Here is a 21,044-nt window from a genome sequence, read left to right on the forward strand (position 1 = left end):
AGCGTTATCTTAAAATATATTTAAATTAGGAAGCTTTCGCAATAACTTTGGTTTTTGTGAGCCATTGCAACCTTTAATGTTGTATGATAAGTTCTTCACTTTTAGCAAATTTAACTCCACGATTTTAGAATTTAATTTCTTAAAGAAGTATTTCAAAAAGGTTAAATTGAAATTAGAGACAGTATCATCCGTTTTTAAAAAAAAACTTGGCTGAATGTAGATTAAATCCACCATTGACCAGATCCAATCTGTACTTATCATCCTTTCAACCATTTTATCAGACATGCTTGCATTTATAACAGTTTTAATAGTTTTTTTGGTGCAAAATGATTATAGGATTAGAATGTTTTTTTTTCTTGATATTAGGGGGTGAGTTTTTGATGGGAAAAATAAATAATTTTGTGCGATATTTTGTCAACAGGCTTGTCAACCTCTTTAGCCTTTATTTTCAAATTGTATAGTGAAAAGGTTAAGACTGCAGGGCAGATAGTACATAAGAACAGATACCTCACCTATTTTACGAATAAATACATAAGAAGAAAACTTTGTCAAATTAACGACATCAATACAAAAACAAAGTAACCACAAACGCTTGTCAATGATTCTGTAATTTCTTTATTATACTTTTCCATAATTATTAACATGATAAAAAAACAACATTTGAAGAACGTTCAATGTTGCAACGATTTCTTGAGTACACAAAGAACTAGATAATATGGCAGAATAGGAAAAAGACAAAACACAAAAATTTAATAATACTAATGTAGTATATGATATCTTGTATTGCAACTGGCTCGCAAAATGCACGGAAAAAAACCAAGAGAAAATTAAAAGAATAATAGAAGAGCTTAAAAATAATAACATAAGTGTATTTGTTGTATCCATGCATTAAACAAATAATAGTCATACTTTGAAGTGAGGTTATATAAAAATTTTATGACAAAGAGTTAAATTAAAAGAAACGTGTGGTATCTGAAATACTACATATAGTTTTCAATAGTCACAATATTGATAAAAGAGAGGATATCTGTGAGTTATGCTATACATATAAAAGGTTTTACAAATTTTTACGTTTGTAGTTACGTATTTGTAATTTTTTGTATAGTATATGTTGGATGTAAAGCTTACACAGAGCGCCACCTGTGTTAATTTATGTAGTACTTAAGTGCATAACCAATGCTGCGTATCGGTCTACACGACAGTTGGATACGAGCTACTAGCCTGTGCACACGACAGTTGAATACGACGGTAAGATTATTGTATCAAGACAGCAAAGCTGAGTTTCAATAAAGTTAATTTGTATTCTATGAAAATTTACAGTGTAGTTTGTGTAATTCTTTGTACCCTTGCACAAACTTATGTATGACCAGTCTCGCGCAGTGGAAGTAATTATGCTAACAGTATAATTTAAATCATGTTATTGTGATTAAAATGTGTGTATGTGCGTGTTCTCGACGATACTTTAACAATACAGCGCAATGCTGATACTCTTTTCAATTTGACTTACGCACAAGTAAGTGGTTTAATACGTTTAAAGTTTGACCTGTATAATAGCAAGACATTTAAATGTATTGTAAGATTTGAGTTATTGTACTATGACTTAAGTAAACATATGCATGTGCCTAGCTATAAATTGACAACACAGCATGATGCTGATGCCTTTACTGGTACGACTTGCCTTTAAGTAAACTGCTTGATACGTTTAAATTTTCTTTATCAACATAAAGTAGTCTGCTATTTTTAACCTTCAATAATATAAGATATAGGTCACAATTTTTTATTTATATTTTTTAATAAAGCCTGAAGAGGTTGACGTGCCCATTGACGAAACGTTATACAAGCGCAAGTGTTTTTTTAAATCAAATCTTGACAATAACAATTAAGAAAAATAACATACTAATCTGAACAACATGGAGGGCAAGAACGTCTACAACTAAAATATTTTAAAGTTGGTTATAGATAACGCTGTGTTTTTAATTGTATAGTTAACATTGTCTTCAACAGTAGTGAAAAAAAGATTTTTCTGAATACTTCTGGTGTCAGTAGGAAAACAATTTTAATAAATTAAATTTTGGCCAAAGATAGTTACACTAAAAAACTTTTCCTTATTATTAAATTTTTTGGTACTGCTGCCACTCTTTCGAGTGCAGGTAGAACCACTCACTTCACTTTTAAGTTCCTATTATGTGATTTTTCTGGAGAGGATAAAACTTACTTAATTTGCAAAAATACTTTTCTTGGAAAAGTTCTTAAGAAACAATAAATATTGCGTGAAATTAGTGGACATTGAGTAATAGAGCTCATATTAAAGTAATAAAAGTAGTTAATCTCTTTTAATTAAGCCATCGTTACTGAAAACGTTGTGAATTAAGGTCATAAGTTTCTTAAAATACCTGACAACGTTAAAATTCCTAATTTGTAAGTTAAAATTCAAAGTTTGATCTCCAATCGTGCTATAATGTGATCTATCATCCCCGAATATTATTCAAACTATCCTGTAAACAGCTCCACCACTTGAATAAACAGCATTTATTTTTATAATTTTAATAATATTTCTTTCAAAGTATCTTTTGGAGTTACAGTTTAAAAATGGCAAGGATTGACTCATAATTTTATGATTCAAAGTTTAAAACCAAACTTCTTCTTTAATAAGCAATTGTACGTTAGTCTTTTAAGAAATGGTGATCTGCAACATTAAATGGATGTAAATATTTCTTGAAATGTTATACATACAGAAGTTCAACAAAAAAACATTTTTTTTAAACTTAAAAGTAATAAATTTTTATCACCTTTAAAACTTTATAAAACTTACAAACCATCTCACTCATATACCATAAGGTTACAAACTACAATTGCCAAACTATGGTACTAAAAAAATTTCGTAACATACAAAACGTATGGCGTTTTTAAGGGCTGTAATATTATTTTTTTCTTTTACATTTTTATAGCTTATAATTTGATGAAAACAAGTGACTGAATTTAATTTTATTTAAAAAAGTGTCAAGCATGGATGCAAAATTTTGAAGTACGAACAACCGCAATACATTGTATATTATTACATGTTTGCCCACTAAGGTTCTCTACGTAGTAAATTTCTGAAAAAGCCAACGGGGATGTTCCTGAGATATAATTCCCATAAAAAATCGAACGAGACAATCTACCAGACAAACCATAAATAATCCAATAATTTTAATTAAAACTTTTTAAATCTTTTTAACTTCTTTTTGCAATTTTACATTAGTTTCAACCAAATAGTTGTGTGAAGGTCGTTCAATATCTTGTACATAGTTATTACTTTCTGTGGATTTATCAGCAGCTAACACATCGTGACATAGCTAAAAAATAAATATTAGTCTGTTTTTTAAACTGTATATTTATTAGCATACAAAAGTAGATTTGTAGTTGACTGCAATACATTAAGTAAATTTTAAATTTTTTAATTTTTCCAAAAATTTAAACAAATGTTTTAGACCACTTATCAAATTGGTTGATCGACTTTTCTTAGTCGGAATGCTCAAAAATGAGGATATTGAAAAATTACTTATAATGATACATCCAGAGACTTGGGATCCCGTTTTTGATATAGGTAATGACTCAATTTTTATGAATTATTATAGACACAGATTATAAATTTTTATTTTTTGTCCCCAAACCATTTATTAAATTTTTCTATCTTGTAGAAGGTAAAGATGAGCACCGCAAAGGCTTAATGCATATGAAAATGGCAGAAGGAGCAAAACTACAAATGTGCTATTTACTGCATCATTTAAATGATATTCAATTACGTCATAGAGTTGAAGCTATTATTGCATTTAGTCACGATTTTGTTGGTGAATTGCAAGCAGATCAGTTAAGGCGTTACATCGAAATTAAACAATCAGATTTGCCCTCTGCTGTTGCAGCAAAGAAAACTCGAGAATTCCGTTGTCCACCACGAGAACAAATGAATGCAATTCTAAGTTTTAAGAATATAGAAGAAGATGATCCTGAAAATTGTCCTTGTGGTGAAGATTTGATTGTTAAAATGAATGACTTCCATAGTAATTTAATGTCATACGTAAGTTTACATGCTCTTCAAGAAGCTGAAGACGCTGCTAGTGAGATTGATGGAGATAAAGAACAGCAAGGTCCGATTAAAAAACTAATAAATTTTATCCATCACGTAAAAGAATTAGAAGAAAATCTAAAATCTGAGCCAGAACTAGAAAAAAAAACTCCAGAAGGTAAAAAAATTTTGTTTGTTTGTATTAAAGTAGTAGAAAGGAAACATTTTTATTATATTTTCAGAAATATTTCGAAAAGTTCTTATATCTACAATTGTGAGTTGGGCAGAAGAATCACAAATTGAAACTCCAAAGCTTGTTCGTGAAATGTTTAGTCTCCTAGTGCGTCAGTATGATACTGTCGGAGAATTGATAAGAGCTTTAGAAAAAACGTACGTTATTAATTATAAAACAAAAGACGATGTGGCTGAAATGTGGATAGGCTTAAGTCAAATCCGTGCACTTCTTCCAGTGCAGATGTCTCAAGAAGAAGAAGAACTTGTACGAGAACGGCTATGGAAATTAGTTAATAATCACACATTTTTTCAACATCCAGATCTTATTCGTGTTCTTCGAATCCATGAAAATGTTATGGCTATCATGATAAATACCTTAGGTCGCCGAGCACAAGCACAGTCTGATGTACAAGCTCAAGCTCAAACAGCAGACGGAGGTGAAGCATCTGCGAAAGAAAAAGACACATCTCATGAAATGGTAGTTGCTTGTTGTCGATTCCTTTGCTACTTTTGCCGGACTTCCAGGCAGAATCAGAAAGCTATGTTTGACCATTTTGACTTCCTTTTGGAGAATAGTAATATTTTACTATCAAGACCATCATTGCGTGGATCCACACCATTAGATGTAGCATATTCTTCATTAATGGAAAATACTGAGTTAGCACTTGCACTTCGAGAGCATTATTTAGAAAAAATAGCTGTCTACTTATCCAGATGTGGTCTGCAATCAAACTCTGAACTAATAGAAAAAGGCTATCCTGATCTTGGTTGGGATCCAGTTGAAGGAGAACGGTACCTGGATTTTTTACGATTTTGCGTTTGGGTTAACGGTAAGCTTACAGAAAATATAATCTATTGATCTTACGAAAGTTAAAAAATATATTTTTTTTTATTAATTTATACCTATCCAAATTTATGATGTAATTTCATATACTTTGGTTCAATATCAAAAATGGAAAGTCACTTGTTCAAGGCAATTTTTGTACAGTAACTAGAAAGAGATCAAAAACATAAAGTCAACTAATACTAACTAGCCTATTGCTTGGATTTTAATTTATAATTGAAAGCATATTTCTTAGAAAATAACACAAAGTTTGTCCTCTAGTTCTCTATGATGAAACTTGTTAAGTATTATGTTTTAAAATCGTAGTTAAGGTAGCTTTTTCGTGGTAACTAAGTAGTCACTTCACTAACTTTAAACTTTAAAGTGTATTCACTGCTGCCTGTTTTGATGATCTGTTCGTAAGCAAATTAATCAGTTTAAGAGACTGTAAAGAGTAAAAGGGTTATATTTTTATACATAATTGGCAATTTTTATAGTCGTTTCTCGTTGTAGTAAAAACTGGTTATGTTCCAAAGCATTTAACTAACTTAAGTAAGTAATATATTTATAATTAATAGGTGAAAGTGTTGAAGAAAATGCAAACTTAGTCATTCGACTGCTAATTCGTCGCCCAGAGTGTCTGGGTCCAGCATTAAGAGGAGAGGGAGAAGGATTATTATATGCTATTATCAAAGCTAATAAGATGTCTGAAAAAATTACAGATCGACGAAAGGTGAGTAATTTTACACAATGCAATATTATTAAAGTAGACGTTTGCACTCCTGGTTAAATCAGCAGTATCCATGTTAATTTAAACCAATTTTTTAGAATCATAAGTATGTTAGATTGCATAATCTTTTTTATTATTGCCTTTATCGTATACATGCACTGCTAGTATATAATACTACGTACCTCATATCCTATAACTTATATTCTGTACTATTTGGTATTTCCTTCTGTACTGTTATACTACTACGTGCTTTAATGCACAAAAATATTACTTTCAATATATTTCTTATCTTTTATCTTAAGCTGTTTTCTTTCAAGCCTTAACATTTTTTTTACATATTTCTGTACCTCCTTCTTTACTTTTATATTTTAACTTTTGAATTTTTACCTTATTTACTCAAATATAATTGGTCTCTGTGAGTAAAATGCTTTTTCCCGAAAAAATAGTACACAAAATAATTTGATTGTTGTTTTGCAAGATCAAAATCTCAATCACTAAAAAAATACAGAATTAATAACAATAAGTATTAATAAGTAAATAACTGATGTAATATTCCTTTTAATTAGTGTGTTTTAAGACTCATAAGTGAGTGAAAAGCGTTTTTTTATCAATAGTCATTTATGCTTCAGAATAGTTTTATCTAGAGCCCTCCACTAAAAATTTATTTCAAGTTCCAGATTTAGGGACATAAGCCTAGCCATTATAACCTGTCATTTAACTGCAACGTGGCTCATCAAGCCCATTTTTTGTCCTCATAAAGAAAGCTTTGTAATAGACGAAAAATCACATATTAAGATGTGTTTTATAAAGTTTAGAATCAGAATAAAGTACTTCGGGTGTGGTGTCTGAATTAGGAACTATTTTTCAGATAGGCATATTGATTAGTAATTAAAAATGAGGTGAATAAGTAAGTTGGAGTTTAAATAAGTATTTGTCCTCAATCAGTCCTAATCCACAAAGATCACATTAACAGATGTCAATAAAACTAATTTTTTTTCTTGGATGCCTTTAACTACTTTGAGACAAAATTTTACCCTTCGCTGGTAAAATCAAAAATTTTGAAAAGACGTGCAGTAGATGAAATATAGAATGAAAAATAATTAAAAGACGAAATATACAAAAATGCTAGAAGTTTTAGCATTGGTGTAACTAGTACACTCTCAGGGGATCTGGCCTATTTTTCATTTACTCTAACTATCATCATTTTTTTACTTTTTAAAGATTATCGAAAACTTTTTTTCACTTCAGGAAGATTTTAATAATCTTTTCTAGAAGCAAAACTTGGGTCACACTCATGAAATTACTTACATGCCTCTTGTTTGTAGATTTAGTTATGATACATTGCGAAGAAACCTGTCTTATAAATAATAATTGCCACATAACTGTACGCCTCTTTTCTATGTAACAGCATCAATTTTTTTTACGTAACACATACACTAAAAAACTTACAGATTTTTTTTATTGGTATAAGAAGGAAGCACCTAGAATCCGTATATTCAATTTTTAGTCAAACCAACCGGTATCCTTAAAATAGATTATAATTTACAATAAAGTTTATAATGATACTTAATAACTACATTAACAAATTCGTAATACTAATAATAATACTGTAAGAAAGTTACTGCTTGAGAATAATTACCTAATTTCTATCATCAACAAACATATAAAATACATAATTTTAGTTATCAAAAACATCCATTTTTAATAAACAATTTTAGTACACAAGCAAGACCTTGAAATACGCTACATTAGTGCAAATTTTGAGTGATCTTTTTTTCAGAACAGCTTAGAACAAATAAGAAAAAAAAATTTATTATACAGTTAAAACAGTTTAGAACTGTACAGTGTTCTAGTTCTTTCTTTAATTAAAAAACCTTTTTATAAATGTGTATGATTAAATTTATACACAACGGAAACTCATGTTTGGTTACAAAAGATCAAGTGAACTGTATTTGTTGTGAGAAAGTGGATGGATTCTTGAAGGAAGAAAGTTGATGAAGTTGACATACAAAAAAATTTGCACTGCATAACACTTCTATATGCAACTAAAAAGCGGTAATTATTTTTTGTAGATACACTGCAGCTTGGTACGAACGAAACAAATATTAAACGAAAAGGTGCCACACAACTTAATCCAAACATAGACAATTCTCATGCTTTCAGGTGAAAAAGCGAGGCCAAGAGTAGAACGTTGAAAATAGTGAAGCTCTCAAGTCGAAAAGTCGGAGCAGACTGACTGTGGAGCAGTCAAGAGCACCTCGCCTGATGCATGGATGTGCAGACCGCTGTAATTAGTGGACGTGTACAGCGGAAAGAATTAAAATTGCTCCGTTTTGAGTGCTAAGCTTTTAAATATTATCTTTATGATTATTTGAAACAAAAGTCAGCATTAAAATAATTTATACTAATGTTGAATATAGTCCCAGCGTTGATGGGCAGGAATTTGTATGAATGAACATCAAAGGGAACGTATGTAAAATCGTTATGAATTTGTAAAAAATAAAATATGGTATGCTCACCACTTGCAATAGTTGTTAATAGTAAAAAAAAATCAAATACTTTTCAAAGTTTCAAAGTTCAGGAAATTAGCTGGTCTTGCCAGTAATCTTATGATAGCACGTTTAAAAGGATCTACGGTAGTAGGCCACTACTCTTACAAGGTACTTCTAATTTGAACTGCCTTTACTTAGTTCCCTTAGTTATAACATCAGCAAACTTTTATTTGCCTGGTATACGTTCGTAATCACATGAACCTTAACCCAGTCTGTTATTTAACTATCAAGTTAACTGACTTTAAAAGCGGGGTAGACTGAATAAAGTTTATGAAGAAGTCTGGGTCCCTGGAACCCGAGCTGCTGCTCGAGCAAACTGTTCGGATATAATTCCACGAGAAGCCACATCTGCTGGATTTTGCTTTGACGAAACCTAATGCCACGTATCGGTTGGGACTAAAGTGTGAATATCGGAGCACCTGTTAGCAATAAAAACTGGACAACGAGAGGGTGTGGACTTAAGCCAATACTGAATGTTCCTAGAGTCAGACCATAAGTGCAATGCTACGCTGTCAAGAACAGTTATGTCCTGGAAATGCTTTACAAGCGTGTACAGTCATTGAACAGCGCACAACTCTAGAAGTGGTATACTTTTAACCTTCATTGGTGCTACCTTTGTTCTAGCGACTTGCAAGGAGACGTTTACCAAACAGTGTCTGACTACGCGTAGATACACGACTGCCGCATATGTATTTTTTGATGCATCAATGTATCCATGAATCTTGGCTTCACGGGAGTGTAGAAGTTCCAGCGAGGAATCCTAATTCAATTCAGCTTGTTCAGTTCGTCTAACCAACCAACCCAAGTTTTTAGTACATTAGCCTGTAACGCTGTGTCATTAGCAAAAACTACTATGGGAGAGGCCCATCCCATTGGATCAAAAATCTTAGTGAGTTACGCAAGTAACGAGCGCTTAGTCCATATAGTGTTGCTCTCAATAGGAGTTTTGCAAAGCTGAAAAATATCAGTTCTGGGATCTGGGATTCCAACGTAACCCTAATATAGAAATGTTTTTATCGCCCTTTTTTAATGACCTGGGATCGTTTGCGAGCAATGTCGCGGGCTAATCAGATAATAGCGAGAAACTGTTTGATGACCACTTAAGAAGTTGAAAGCCACTCTTTCTTAGTAACTCTAAAAGTTGGTTGCATTTAAGCCTGGCTTCTGTCTTAGTGTAACCACCTGACAGGCAGTCGTCAACATAAAACTCCTCGCAAACTATCTTCACGGCTACGGGATATGAGGTTTCATGTTCTAGCGATAATTGTCGAAGTACTCAAGTAGCTAAGAACGGTGATTTAACTAAGCCTTTAGAAACGGTCGTGAGTAAATAAACAGTGATAGATGAAGATTCGCTGGGTGTTCAGAGTATGACTTGGTGCCTTTGGTCTTTACATTGAACAAGGATTTGTCTGAACATTTTTTTTAATGTCAGATATAAAGACAAATGGATAAAAACGCCATATGATGATAATATTAAAGAGACTTGCAACCAAATTCTCACCAGTGTGTAGAATCGAATTGAGCAATAAGCCTCCTATCAGTTAAGCTGAGCCATCGAACACTACTCTTAGTTTGGCATTAGTACTGATGTATTGAGAAACCCCGTGATTAGATAAGAAACAGAGTGCTTCATCAGGATTATCTACTAGTCTCATGTGCTAGAATTCTAAATACTCATGCATAAATTGAGTATAAGCTTGATGAAGTTTGTCGTTATTTAGGAATTTGCGTTCCAGGAGCTAGTTCATAGCTAAAGCACTTGGGAATGATTTTTTTTCTGTTCAACAAGCTCAAGCGGATCGCCTTTAAAAAGTAAGTGTACGAGAAAATGGTCTGATGAATCACGAGTGTATGTGTTCATGAAAAATCCGTACACGGTAATTTATCTTGACCAAGCTTACATTTGGGAGAAGGAGGTTCCTCAACTTTCCAAAATCTTTGCACTTATTCCTTGAAACGAGTGAGTTTAGTATTTATTTATACAAGTAAATCTCGGACAGTACTACTCAGCTTAATACAAGTGGGACTAGATAAGAGCCAACTAAATTTTGAGGAGGAAGCTATAAATGAGTTAGCATCACCTTTCCATACCTCGCTATTTATTATAGATGCATGAATAGTGGCATCTAGTAACATATCGATCTTATCTAGGGAGTGAAAGTACAGATGTGCTAAAGTCGACCCTTGAAATCTAGTTAAATCTAATAAACTGCAACTGGTAGGTGATTAATAAGAAGAGATTCTTGAAACAACCAGAGCTTCAACTTCGCAATTAAATATAGATTTAAAGAGAAGTCTAATAGCCAGAACGACTGAAGACTTAAAAGTAGCTAACACCAGTCCGCTAACACTGGAGAGAGAGAGAGTTGCTAGCATTCCTATGCTGTGATTTCATGAGGTCAGCGAGAGACCTAGATATTAACGATTTCTGAGAGCATTGATGTATCAAAATACGCACAAGAAAACGTGACCCATTGGGACTTGAAACATAAATCCTAGCAGTGGCAAGCAAGACTTTGGGACACTGTCGCAGACTAAGGGACTGTGTATTGACATTGACCTGAGAAGAACTGTCAAGATTCTTTAAATCTATTTTTTTTTACTCCTAGTGTTAACTGACTTTCTTTGTGTGTTAGTTTCATCCCTGTGGAGTAATATCTTATGTTTTAACTTGCAATGAGAGCATTGTTTGTGAGATGTACCGGAATTAAAATTATGCGAACTCAAACAGTTAAGGCAAAGGCACTTATCCCTTAGAAGTTTCTTTTTGTTTCCCCATGTTAGAGATTTAAATTGCTCACAATTAAACAGAAAGTTTTCTTGTTAGCAACAAGGGTAAAGCGACTTGCTCTCATTACTAGATTGGTGAACAAAGGAAGACTTATTAGACTTCAAATGACGATTACTAGATCGAAAGGATTGCCATTTATTTTTGAATTGTTTTTTAGTACAGGCTTCAAATAATGATTTGTGTCATGATAAAGTCACGTAACTGTTGCAAAGTAGGGAGAGGGAGGGTGTTAGAGTTGCTACCAAGAGATATATGAGAGACAAGAGAACTCAAAATTTCCTTTGATATCCTTTTGACTTCAGGGCAAAAGTAATTCCTCATTGGCTCACAGTTCATCATTGAATATGTATACTGAGCAACTAAACGACGGTTATTATCATGATATAAAAGTAAGGTTTCCCATGCTTGGGTATAATGTTGCTCAGTCACAGGAATATTCTTAATTAGATCAGAAGCCTCACCCGTCAAGTGTGTCTTTAAATGGTGATATCTAACAATAGAAGGGACCTCAATGTTTTGGTGAGCCAATGCTCTGAAGATGTCCGGAAAATTTTCCCAATTTTCGTATTAACCTGTAAAATAGAAAATACTAATCTCGGGGAGCAAGGTAACATTGTGGAATGCTATTAAAGAGTCGGGATAAGTTCCCGTACCAGGGTTATTTATTGCAGTGTCTAGAGATATCAAATAATCGCTTACCTTTCATGAAACTTACCCATATTGAAGATAAGTGAATACAAAGACAAACAATTAGAGTAAAATAAAACAAAGAGGTAGCTACAAAAGTACAAACCGTCTCTGAAGTTGAACTCACGTATACATAACTTATAGAAAACGCTTTAATTTAAAAACTAAGAAAATACAATAAATGAATTCTTCGATTTTATACTAATATTATTAAATTGATCATTGACTACTGAGCGCAATGAACCTGTTTATTATTATTCAAAGTCTTTGTTAGGGTAACTAAACGTCACACATACTTTATTTAGTCGAGTAATGAACGATGTGTGTGTGTACTTGATGACGATGACGTGAACTGTTAGCTACTTATAATGGTAGCTTCTTGTTTGTCCGACACCAATGGCAACACGCGGGAGAACACGTGACAGCCCGTTGTGGCTACAACGCCAGCGAAGCAAGCACTGGGAGGCCTGCAGCAGCAACAGCTGATGTAGTGAGCACGAGGTGACCCGCAGCAGCAGCAACTAGTGAAGCGAGAGAAATGTGGCCCGCAGCAGCTACAGTTTCAGCAATGCGTGAGCATAAGATGACCTGCAGTAGCAACAAAATGTCGTGAGGAGTACCAGCACTGTAATTGAATAAGTAGGCACATATATGCGCAGACTAGTCGTAAAATCTGATTGTAACTTTTTAAGCGAGCCACATGCTGTATGTGTGTAGAAAGCACAATACAGTTACAGGCTGAAAGCAAGCTAATCGCTGTAAAAAGTATGCGAGAGAGGCAGCACACTACTACAGCCTAAGATAATGACTGAAAGTGAGTGGAGTGATATAGAAAAGTATATGTATATGTATAGAGGTAGCAGTGAAGGCCAAGGGCTAAGAAAGCTGAGCGAGAGCACACTACTACAGCCAAAGCTGATAAAAAAGACGGTTGACATACCAGTGCGCTAACCACGTCTGCTCCGTGTAGACAGGAAGCTAAGTCGGCCATCTAAACCACAGCCACGTGGCTCAAAATATCAACTCTTTCCCCCCACAGATCTGGCTCGAAAGACATGTTTATGAAAGATAGAATGGACTGTATTTGTAGTCAGAAAGTGGCTGGAGTTTAAAGAAGTAGGATTGATGAAGTTGACATACACAAAAATTTTTCCTGCACAACAATTCTATGTGCAACTAAAAAGCAATAATTATTTTTTGTAGATACACTGTAGCTTAGTACAAATTAAACGAAAAGGCGCCACATGACTCAATCCAAACATAGAAAGTTCTCATGCTTTTAAGCAAGAAAGCTAGGCCAAGAGCAGAACGTAAAAAATAATAAAGCTCTCAAGCTGAACCTTTGAAGCAAGCCGGACTGTGGAGTAGTTAAGAGCACCTGGTCTGATGTATGGGCACGCAGAGCGCTGTGATTGGGGGACGTGTACAGTGGAAAGAATTACAATTGTTTCATTTTGAGCGCTAAACTCTTAAACATAATTTTTTTAATTAATGAAATCAAAAGTCAGCATCACTATAATTTACCCTGATGTTGAACAATGTTTAGGTTCACTTGCAGCGTCTGTCTTTCTGAGTATGTTGGAGAAACAAAAAGAGTGCTTACACATACTGTTAGGGAACATAAGCAAATGCATAAAAACGATTTAGTAGTTTTTAAAATTAAGACTATACACTAAACTTATTTTATAATTTTAATTGCAGTCTAATTTAAATCGTAAGGGAGAGTTTTATAAAAAGAATAATATCTTCAACACTATACATTTGTCTAACGATCACACTTAATAAGAAAGAGAAGGTTAACTCATTAAGTAAAGCTTATTCACGTTTGTAGCGAATTTAAAAAAATTACAACGAATGTTGAATTACTAACCGCTATGTACATAAAAGGCAGCCCACATGTATATTTATATACAAATAAGCGCGCGATAGCTCAGTCGATTAGGTCGTGGATTGGCACGCAGGAAACCGTGGTTCGATTCCCGGCCAGTGCGACTTTTTCGGGCAAGTACCTCTGTGATTTTTCACATGTGCTTTTTCACCACGCAATGCTCCCCTTCCCCCTACCCCCCTCCCAGTACTGGGAGGCCTCCCATCCCTCTTCCCTTTCTTCTCCCAAGTGTTAAGTGCCCATAGTAGTGTCCTTATTAAAAAGGAGCGGGACGTAGAGCACAATAATATGGAAAAAAAAAAATTTACATATAAATCTAATGACGGTAGCATACATATACACGTAGTATTCTCGCATTTCTGAGCCTATTGGGCACATTTTGCAGAAATGGCCATAAAATATTTAAAAAAAAAGTCCTTTGTACTTGTGGTGATATTCTAAGATGTACGATAGTAATTCGTATATTGTCTTAAGTGAACATAAACATTAGATATTTCACAATCAACAGCATAGAGAAAGAATCACAACTAAAATGCTTTTGTGTAAATGCGGTATGATCTTAAAATATTTGTCTTAAAAATTCTATTCATTGCTGTTTCATTAGTTAAAAATTTTATTGGCTGTTCTGACAAGGTGGTTAATGTATTACAAAATTTTATTAGAAGAGGTTTATTTGTTTATTTAAAATATTACGCTAGTATTTTCTAAACTTAATAGTTATCTCCATATGGTTTTAATGCCAGTAAGTTTGTATTTCATCTAGCGGGTCTAGTAATAATGACAGTGTGTATGATTTTAAAAAGTCTACTTTTGTACAAATAATTTAATCAATTGAGTTATAGCGTTGGACTGTATTAAATACAGTTGGATTGAATCCTGAAAGAGATTTTACGTTAGAGAATTGTAGCAGAAAACTAAGATACAACGACGAATTTATTCAAATCTTATTTGATAAATCATAAATCAAGAGCTACATATATAATTGTTCGTAAGCACGCATATAGCATTAATTGCTGATACAATAGAAAACTAATTTCTCACTTGGCACTTGTATCTAAGTTGTTGAAACTAGCACTTAAAATGAAATCGAGTAACGACTCTCTTTATCGTTCAGGCAGTGAAACAACCATTACGAGAGCGCATGCAAAACTGGTTCTCAGTCAGTGCACACTCGCAGCGCAACACACGTATCACACTCTCGAACGCTTGCGTACGTGCGACCTATTACCAATACCTGAGTGGCACCGGGTATATCCTTAATAGATGAGAAGATTAATATATACTGAATAATGTTAACAGGAAGTATATTTACGTTTATTGAAGTAAAGCTTATTTTGGGACGTTCGGGATCTTGGCTTGGGCAGTAACTTTTTAAAAACTGACATAATTTTGCGACATGGTCGTGTAGTCCCTCTCTCTTATCTCCAGTGGCTGTGAATTGTACCTATACATGTGCAGTACAGTATTGCTGCTACTACTGCTGGCTGGCGAGCAGCTCGCCGAGCTGTCTTCTATACTATATATATAATACACTTACATTTAGAATCGAGCCGATGCATGCACACATGTATACGTATACATACAGAAACAGCTACTGCAGCTATCGCTTTATCATACTGGTAAAAAGTATATACCAATACGGAAAGAAGTCTGTAGCACAACTACTGAAATAAAATATCGTAATGTGTTGTCAAATGCATGCATGCACGGACAATCTCATATCAATGTATCCGTAGTATCTGTGTACTAAGATGTGTCGCCATACAACGTCTGCTTGACCGTGTGGGAGCAGACTGAGCTTGGCTCAGCTATACTACTAAATATACATACAGTGGTTGCTCCTTACTACAAATGGATACTAAACGTTTGCTTACAGATTTCTCTCAATGTTTCTTCTATCATCTGTAAATTCTTTTAATTTTATTATTATATACTTTTCTCAGCAAACAACGTTTACTTAAATAATTGACAACAAATTGTTGGATTTTTGTTCCAGAAATGTGTGTGTGTGTGTGTGTGAGTGTGTGGGCACGCGCGTATGCTTTGGCATGTATACATATGTGTGTATATACAGAGATTAATGGTACAATTAATATCGGATAATGTTTCGCTGTTACATATATGAGGCAGCTTCGTTTCTGTTAGGGGTTCCGAGGCCTCTCACTTTTAGTTTTTTTATGTTTTAGGCATATGTATATTGTTTGTGGGCTGATGACGTTCATAAGCATGCAATGCTTACTGAGTGACTGGTTGGTAAGGCTTGTGTGCACAATTGTCCTGACTATAGCAGAGCTTATCAGCTACGTCAGAGCATCTGCTACACTATTTCCTCACCCATTATAAAATACTATGTTATTAAGTGCCCTTTTTATACTATTTGTACCTATCCTTAAAAAACTTATTGAATTACTGCATCAACTCAATTTCACGATACGTAATGTTGTCTAACTAGTTGAATTATAAGTTTTTAAGTTTGCTGAAACCAGCCCTAATGTGTATGTAACTTGAGCCACTTAAAAATAATTGTAATCTAAAAAAAATATTGAATTTTAGAGTCTGTAAGGTAGAAAATAAGAATTGACCATTTTTTTACTTACAGTTTGAGATAGTAATTCTTAGTAATTTTATCATTTATTTATATTAACAAAACATTACCAAAAGTTAATCTTATAATGTGTTAGATTGTTAAAATGTAAATACAGTCATTTGTAATCAACGAACTACTCAAGTAGAGCGTAAATAAAAGGAACATTTTTTTTTTATTTTATCAGAAAGTAAAAATTATTAATTTCAATAAATAATAGTTAAGAAAGAAAAGGAACGATTAATGTAAGATTGTATCTGAACCAAATAAAAACAAATATCAAATAACCAACTTTGCTCACTAAAAAAAATTAAAGGGCTTGTTACACACAATGTTACTATCACATTCACATATGACTAAAGATTCCTCAACAATTGTTTTCCACAAATTGTATTATTAAATTTAGTATTTATGTAACTTTTTCCAACAGACCGTTAAAAGTGCATGTAACAGTACTGTACAAAAAGATATACCAGAGTACAAATTACAGATTAAAGTAAAACAATGCAAATGCATATGTCACCTGTTTTTAACTGACATTTGAAATTTGATGGCCAACAATAAATTTATGTGTATACCTTTTAAAAACTGATTGCAAAATCTTAAACTCAATCCTTTTTCAACCCTAGTTAAGTGCATGCAGGAAGTTTTATGGTAGCTTTAGCAAAAGAGTGAAAGGTCCCGTGGTTAAAATAACTATGTTTAAGGTAGTCTACCATTCACAGGCGTATGTACAATGCATCATCTGTTAGTGCATTAAAAATGCGCATAATATTTAAATGTAAAAAAGGCTTGTGATTACGTTCCGCTGAGATGTGGTAACAGTGTCGATCAGCTCGAGATCCTTATACATTTGCTATACACACACACTCGCAAATAGCTGTATATATGCAGCTGCTCTGTTGCCAAATATTTGAAACATTTACGTATGCAGTATACAATTTACATGACAATAGTTTAATGATTTACTACTTCGTATTTATACTGGTTACCCAATTGTAAATTTTTTAACGGTATACTTCTCAGAATTTTTTTAGTTACTTCAGTAACTCTTTTTGTCAGTACTTGAAAAGTGCCATTGTAACCTGTGTTAAAATTTCAAAATTAAAACTTTATTATCTTAAAAACCAATGTAGTAGAAGTATTTTTTTATAATCGATTCCGAAAAAAAAAATTTAATCTATAACATACTTTTTTTCAGAAAAACCAAAGTAAAAAAGTGGTGGGTGATAAACTACCCCAACCTGAAAAGTAAATTAACTACATATCTAACTTGGTATCAAAAACTGGAGGCTCAAGACATTCTTTTTATAATTTGAAGAACTTTCATGATCAAAAACAATTTTAAACAGCAAGAGTTCTCTTGTTCAGAAAAAACGCTTTATAGGTATGTGGGGTCATTCTTGAAGGATTTTGTATTTTTTCATTTTGTGCCAGTACATAAGCGATTATTAGTACTATAGTAATTATAACATTATTTGTTGAAAGATAGCTATTGTCACCAAAAATTATTTAGCAGTTATTCTTTGTTTCCTTATTTTTCAGGAACTTTTAAGGAATTAACTTTTCCTTCTCAAATTTTCAATAATAATGTCAAAAATTTCTATCGAATAAATTTAAAAATCTCAAAACTTGTAAAACAATAATAAGCAGAGCTGAAAAAAAGCTGTTTCAAGCAAAGTCTTGTACTATTACCTCATGTTTATTATGTAGTTGTTTGCGTGGGGCATTCTACATAATGTACCCACAGATTTCCACTCACCCCCACCCCTACAAAAAAACGTGAAATTCCGTTTTTTTCTCTGTTATTTTAACGTAGCATATTTTTTTTGGAGACCCCCTACAGCTCCTCACAAATATCCCACAGCCCACCACAGCCACTCTACTAACCTTCATGGATACAAATGTGTGTACATGTTATCATACTATAAAAAAAATTAAGTATACTATTACGAGACTTTACTGTTCTGTCGCTTTTTCAAATTAGACTTATGCTGTTGAAATTACGTACAAATTTTACTGAAACAGTTGACACTTACATTATTATATATAAGTAAACATAACTTGCTTGAAATATATACATACTAGTATCATGGTAGAAATATGCAGATGGCATACAAGTAGTAACAACATACAAATCACATTTGAATACGCAGTTGAACACGGAAAAGTTCATATAATTCATATAGTAATTATGTAATTTGAATTAAGGGTAAACTTTTTCGTTTATTTTACAAAATATATGGAGATTCCTAGGTATAAATAAGCAGGGGAAGCATTTGGGATCTTCACAAATTTAAGATTTATGATATGTATGAAAAAAAATATTGTTAGCTTCCATAGCTTGCCCAAAGTTTTTACGCAACTTTGGTGCTTATTTCTAAACATATTGACCTAGTTTAATAGTCTTCAAAGTACACAGATTTCTTAGAATTTAAATGGCCTTGGCTCTGTTAGTCTTACTACCTACATGTGGTATGTAACATGAATTAACATTCTATCTAATTTGGAAGGAAAGAGGTATGAAATATATGCATAAAAAAAACAAATTTTAGGGTACTAGCTTTCAAATCATCCTTGCAATTTTTATATATGTGAACAAATACTCCAGAATAAGAGTTAAATTACTCACTTGCTAAATTTTATGAGTTCTGAAGTAGTACAATAGAAGCTTATTTCTTATAAAAATTGACAGAACCATTGTTATTTGCAATAATTTTACTCGCTTAGTTTTAGCAGAGCCATAGAAGAAGGACAGTTTATTACAGTATATGAGCCTACTAGTCTTTATCAACCCCTTGCTGGAACTGTTGTTCTTTGATGACTTTTCACCTAGATCTTCCTTCACTTGGTATAACATTTCTCCTTTTTGTGAAGAAGGTGGAAATATTCAATTTCAATGCTAGACAAGACGAACAGTTTTTTTTACTATATTATTAACATGCAGGCTTTATAAATAAATGTTAATTAAAACAGATAGAAAATGTTATACCTACAAAGTTTTGTTTTACATGGTAATACAAAACCCTGTAAAATTGTTTACGATATTATCACTAAATTCGCACATTGTGTATACTATGCGGCACAAACTTAATTTTGGTACAAGCATTAAATTTATTCTCAGCGCTAATAAATGAAGGTAAAGAAAGAAGTGGAATCATAGAAAAAAGGGGTTGAAACGAGCTCATTTTATTTTTGACCACCTGATGAACTCTTCAGTACGGCGTGCTAATGATCTTAGCCATAAACGAGCACAACTGATACTTGCACTTATACACAGACATATATTGTGCAATGGTAAGATTAATACAGCATGTCAAAATATACGAGAGGTGGAGGATATGCAGTACTGAAGATTTAACACACTTTCTAGAAGGCAAATACATAAACTTTAAGTAGAATAATAAATAATAGTTACTGCATTTAATTAAAATTATATCTAAGTAGGAAGTACTTTGTGTGTTAAGCCTCTTTTGTAATGATTAATTATAAACTACATAAAAATTTGGATTTCTTACATGTCATTGTATGACATGATACTTAAACCAGCATAACTTCAAATTACTTTAAGTTGTGCGATAATACAAACCATGAAAGTACCACCCTTATTATCTGGCTTATTATTATGAGTCTGCTTACAAAGCCAGTCAAGTAATTTATTAAATATTTATTGTCTGTTAGATGTTAACATGTTTGTGAGGAGACTTTGTTGATATATTTTAATACTATGTACCAATCCCCATCAAACAATGGTTTTATCGAGATGGAGAAAATTTGCCATACAAGGCATATCATTAAAAGTTGGAGCACATCGAATAGCAATGCATGGTTAAATATTATATCATTATTTTTGCAAACAAGTGGGATCAGATAATGCTACTCATTCTATTACGAAAGAAGTATCTGGATCCAAAAAAGTAATAAAAATGGAAAATACGTCAAAACAATTTTTTATTACTGCACGTTTTTGAAGCTGAAACTTTACTATTTGCCTATCATTTCCCAAGTACATTGAGTACGTAAATATATTATGAAAAAATAAAATTTAAGGTGATCAGTGATCCATTGGGGGTAAGATACAAGAAATTAGTAAATACAAAATGCATTTAAATTTTTTTTTATTGGTTTATTATAGCAACGTTTCACTGACTATTTGTGTTAGCCTCATCAGGCCACAAAATTAAAAACACAATAAGAGATCTGGTAGAACTCACAAACGGAAATAAAATAAAATTTAAGATACAAGGTAGTGCCGCAGGTACGCCAGAAATCGTAACTTTACTGACTTACTCGTCACCTGTTAAACTATTGACTAACAATAAATTACACAACAAGCCAGCGCTCATATAGGAGAGGCCACAAAGATAGACGGTAACGGGCCATGAACTCGGTCGGGACATTTAAACTTTCGTAGTGAAGAAAGGTACGTTCGATTAAAGGAACGCACATCTTTCTTTTATTAATGTTATGCTTGTCCAGTTTTATATGAAGCATTTCATAAATAATTCCTTTCTTCATTACTTCCTTTATCAAGGATTTGAAAGTTGTCCCAATGGAGTTTATGGTTAAAAATATTTTTATGTGGGCAAACAACGAAATCGGAATTATTGTTCTTAATGTGTATGTTAATGTGAACTTGAGAATTCTGTTACTGTACCAAAATTACACATTAATTATTGTTTTAAATTAAAAAACGAACTAAAAAAT

At 32.9% G+C, this 21,044-nt stretch overlaps 1 protein-coding gene across 1 annotated transcript in view; it reads left to right on the plus strand.

The window, feature by feature from the left end:
- The window catches only part of RyR (Ryanodine receptor), a 1,110,242-nt gene that overhangs the window by 611,017 nt on the left and 478,181 nt on the right, over positions 1-21,044 (plus strand). Inside the window, exons 28-31 of the mRNA XM_089598062.1 lie at positions 3,471-3,586; positions 3,681-4,223; positions 4,288-5,109; positions 5,681-5,835. Coding sequence (XP_089454188.1) covers positions 3,471-3,586; positions 3,681-4,223; positions 4,288-5,109; positions 5,681-5,835 — 1,636 coding nt within the window. The remainder of the gene's footprint in view (positions 1-3,470; positions 3,587-3,680; positions 4,224-4,287; positions 5,110-5,680; positions 5,836-21,044) is intronic.

This window comes from Copidosoma floridanum, unplaced genomic scaffold, assembly GCF_036245765.1.
Source record: "Copidosoma floridanum isolate Cflo_tuat_1 unplaced genomic scaffold, Cflo_Japanese_pri ptg000004l, whole genome shotgun sequence".
Lineage (NCBI taxonomy): Eukaryota > Metazoa > Arthropoda > Insecta > Hymenoptera > Encyrtidae > Copidosoma > Copidosoma floridanum.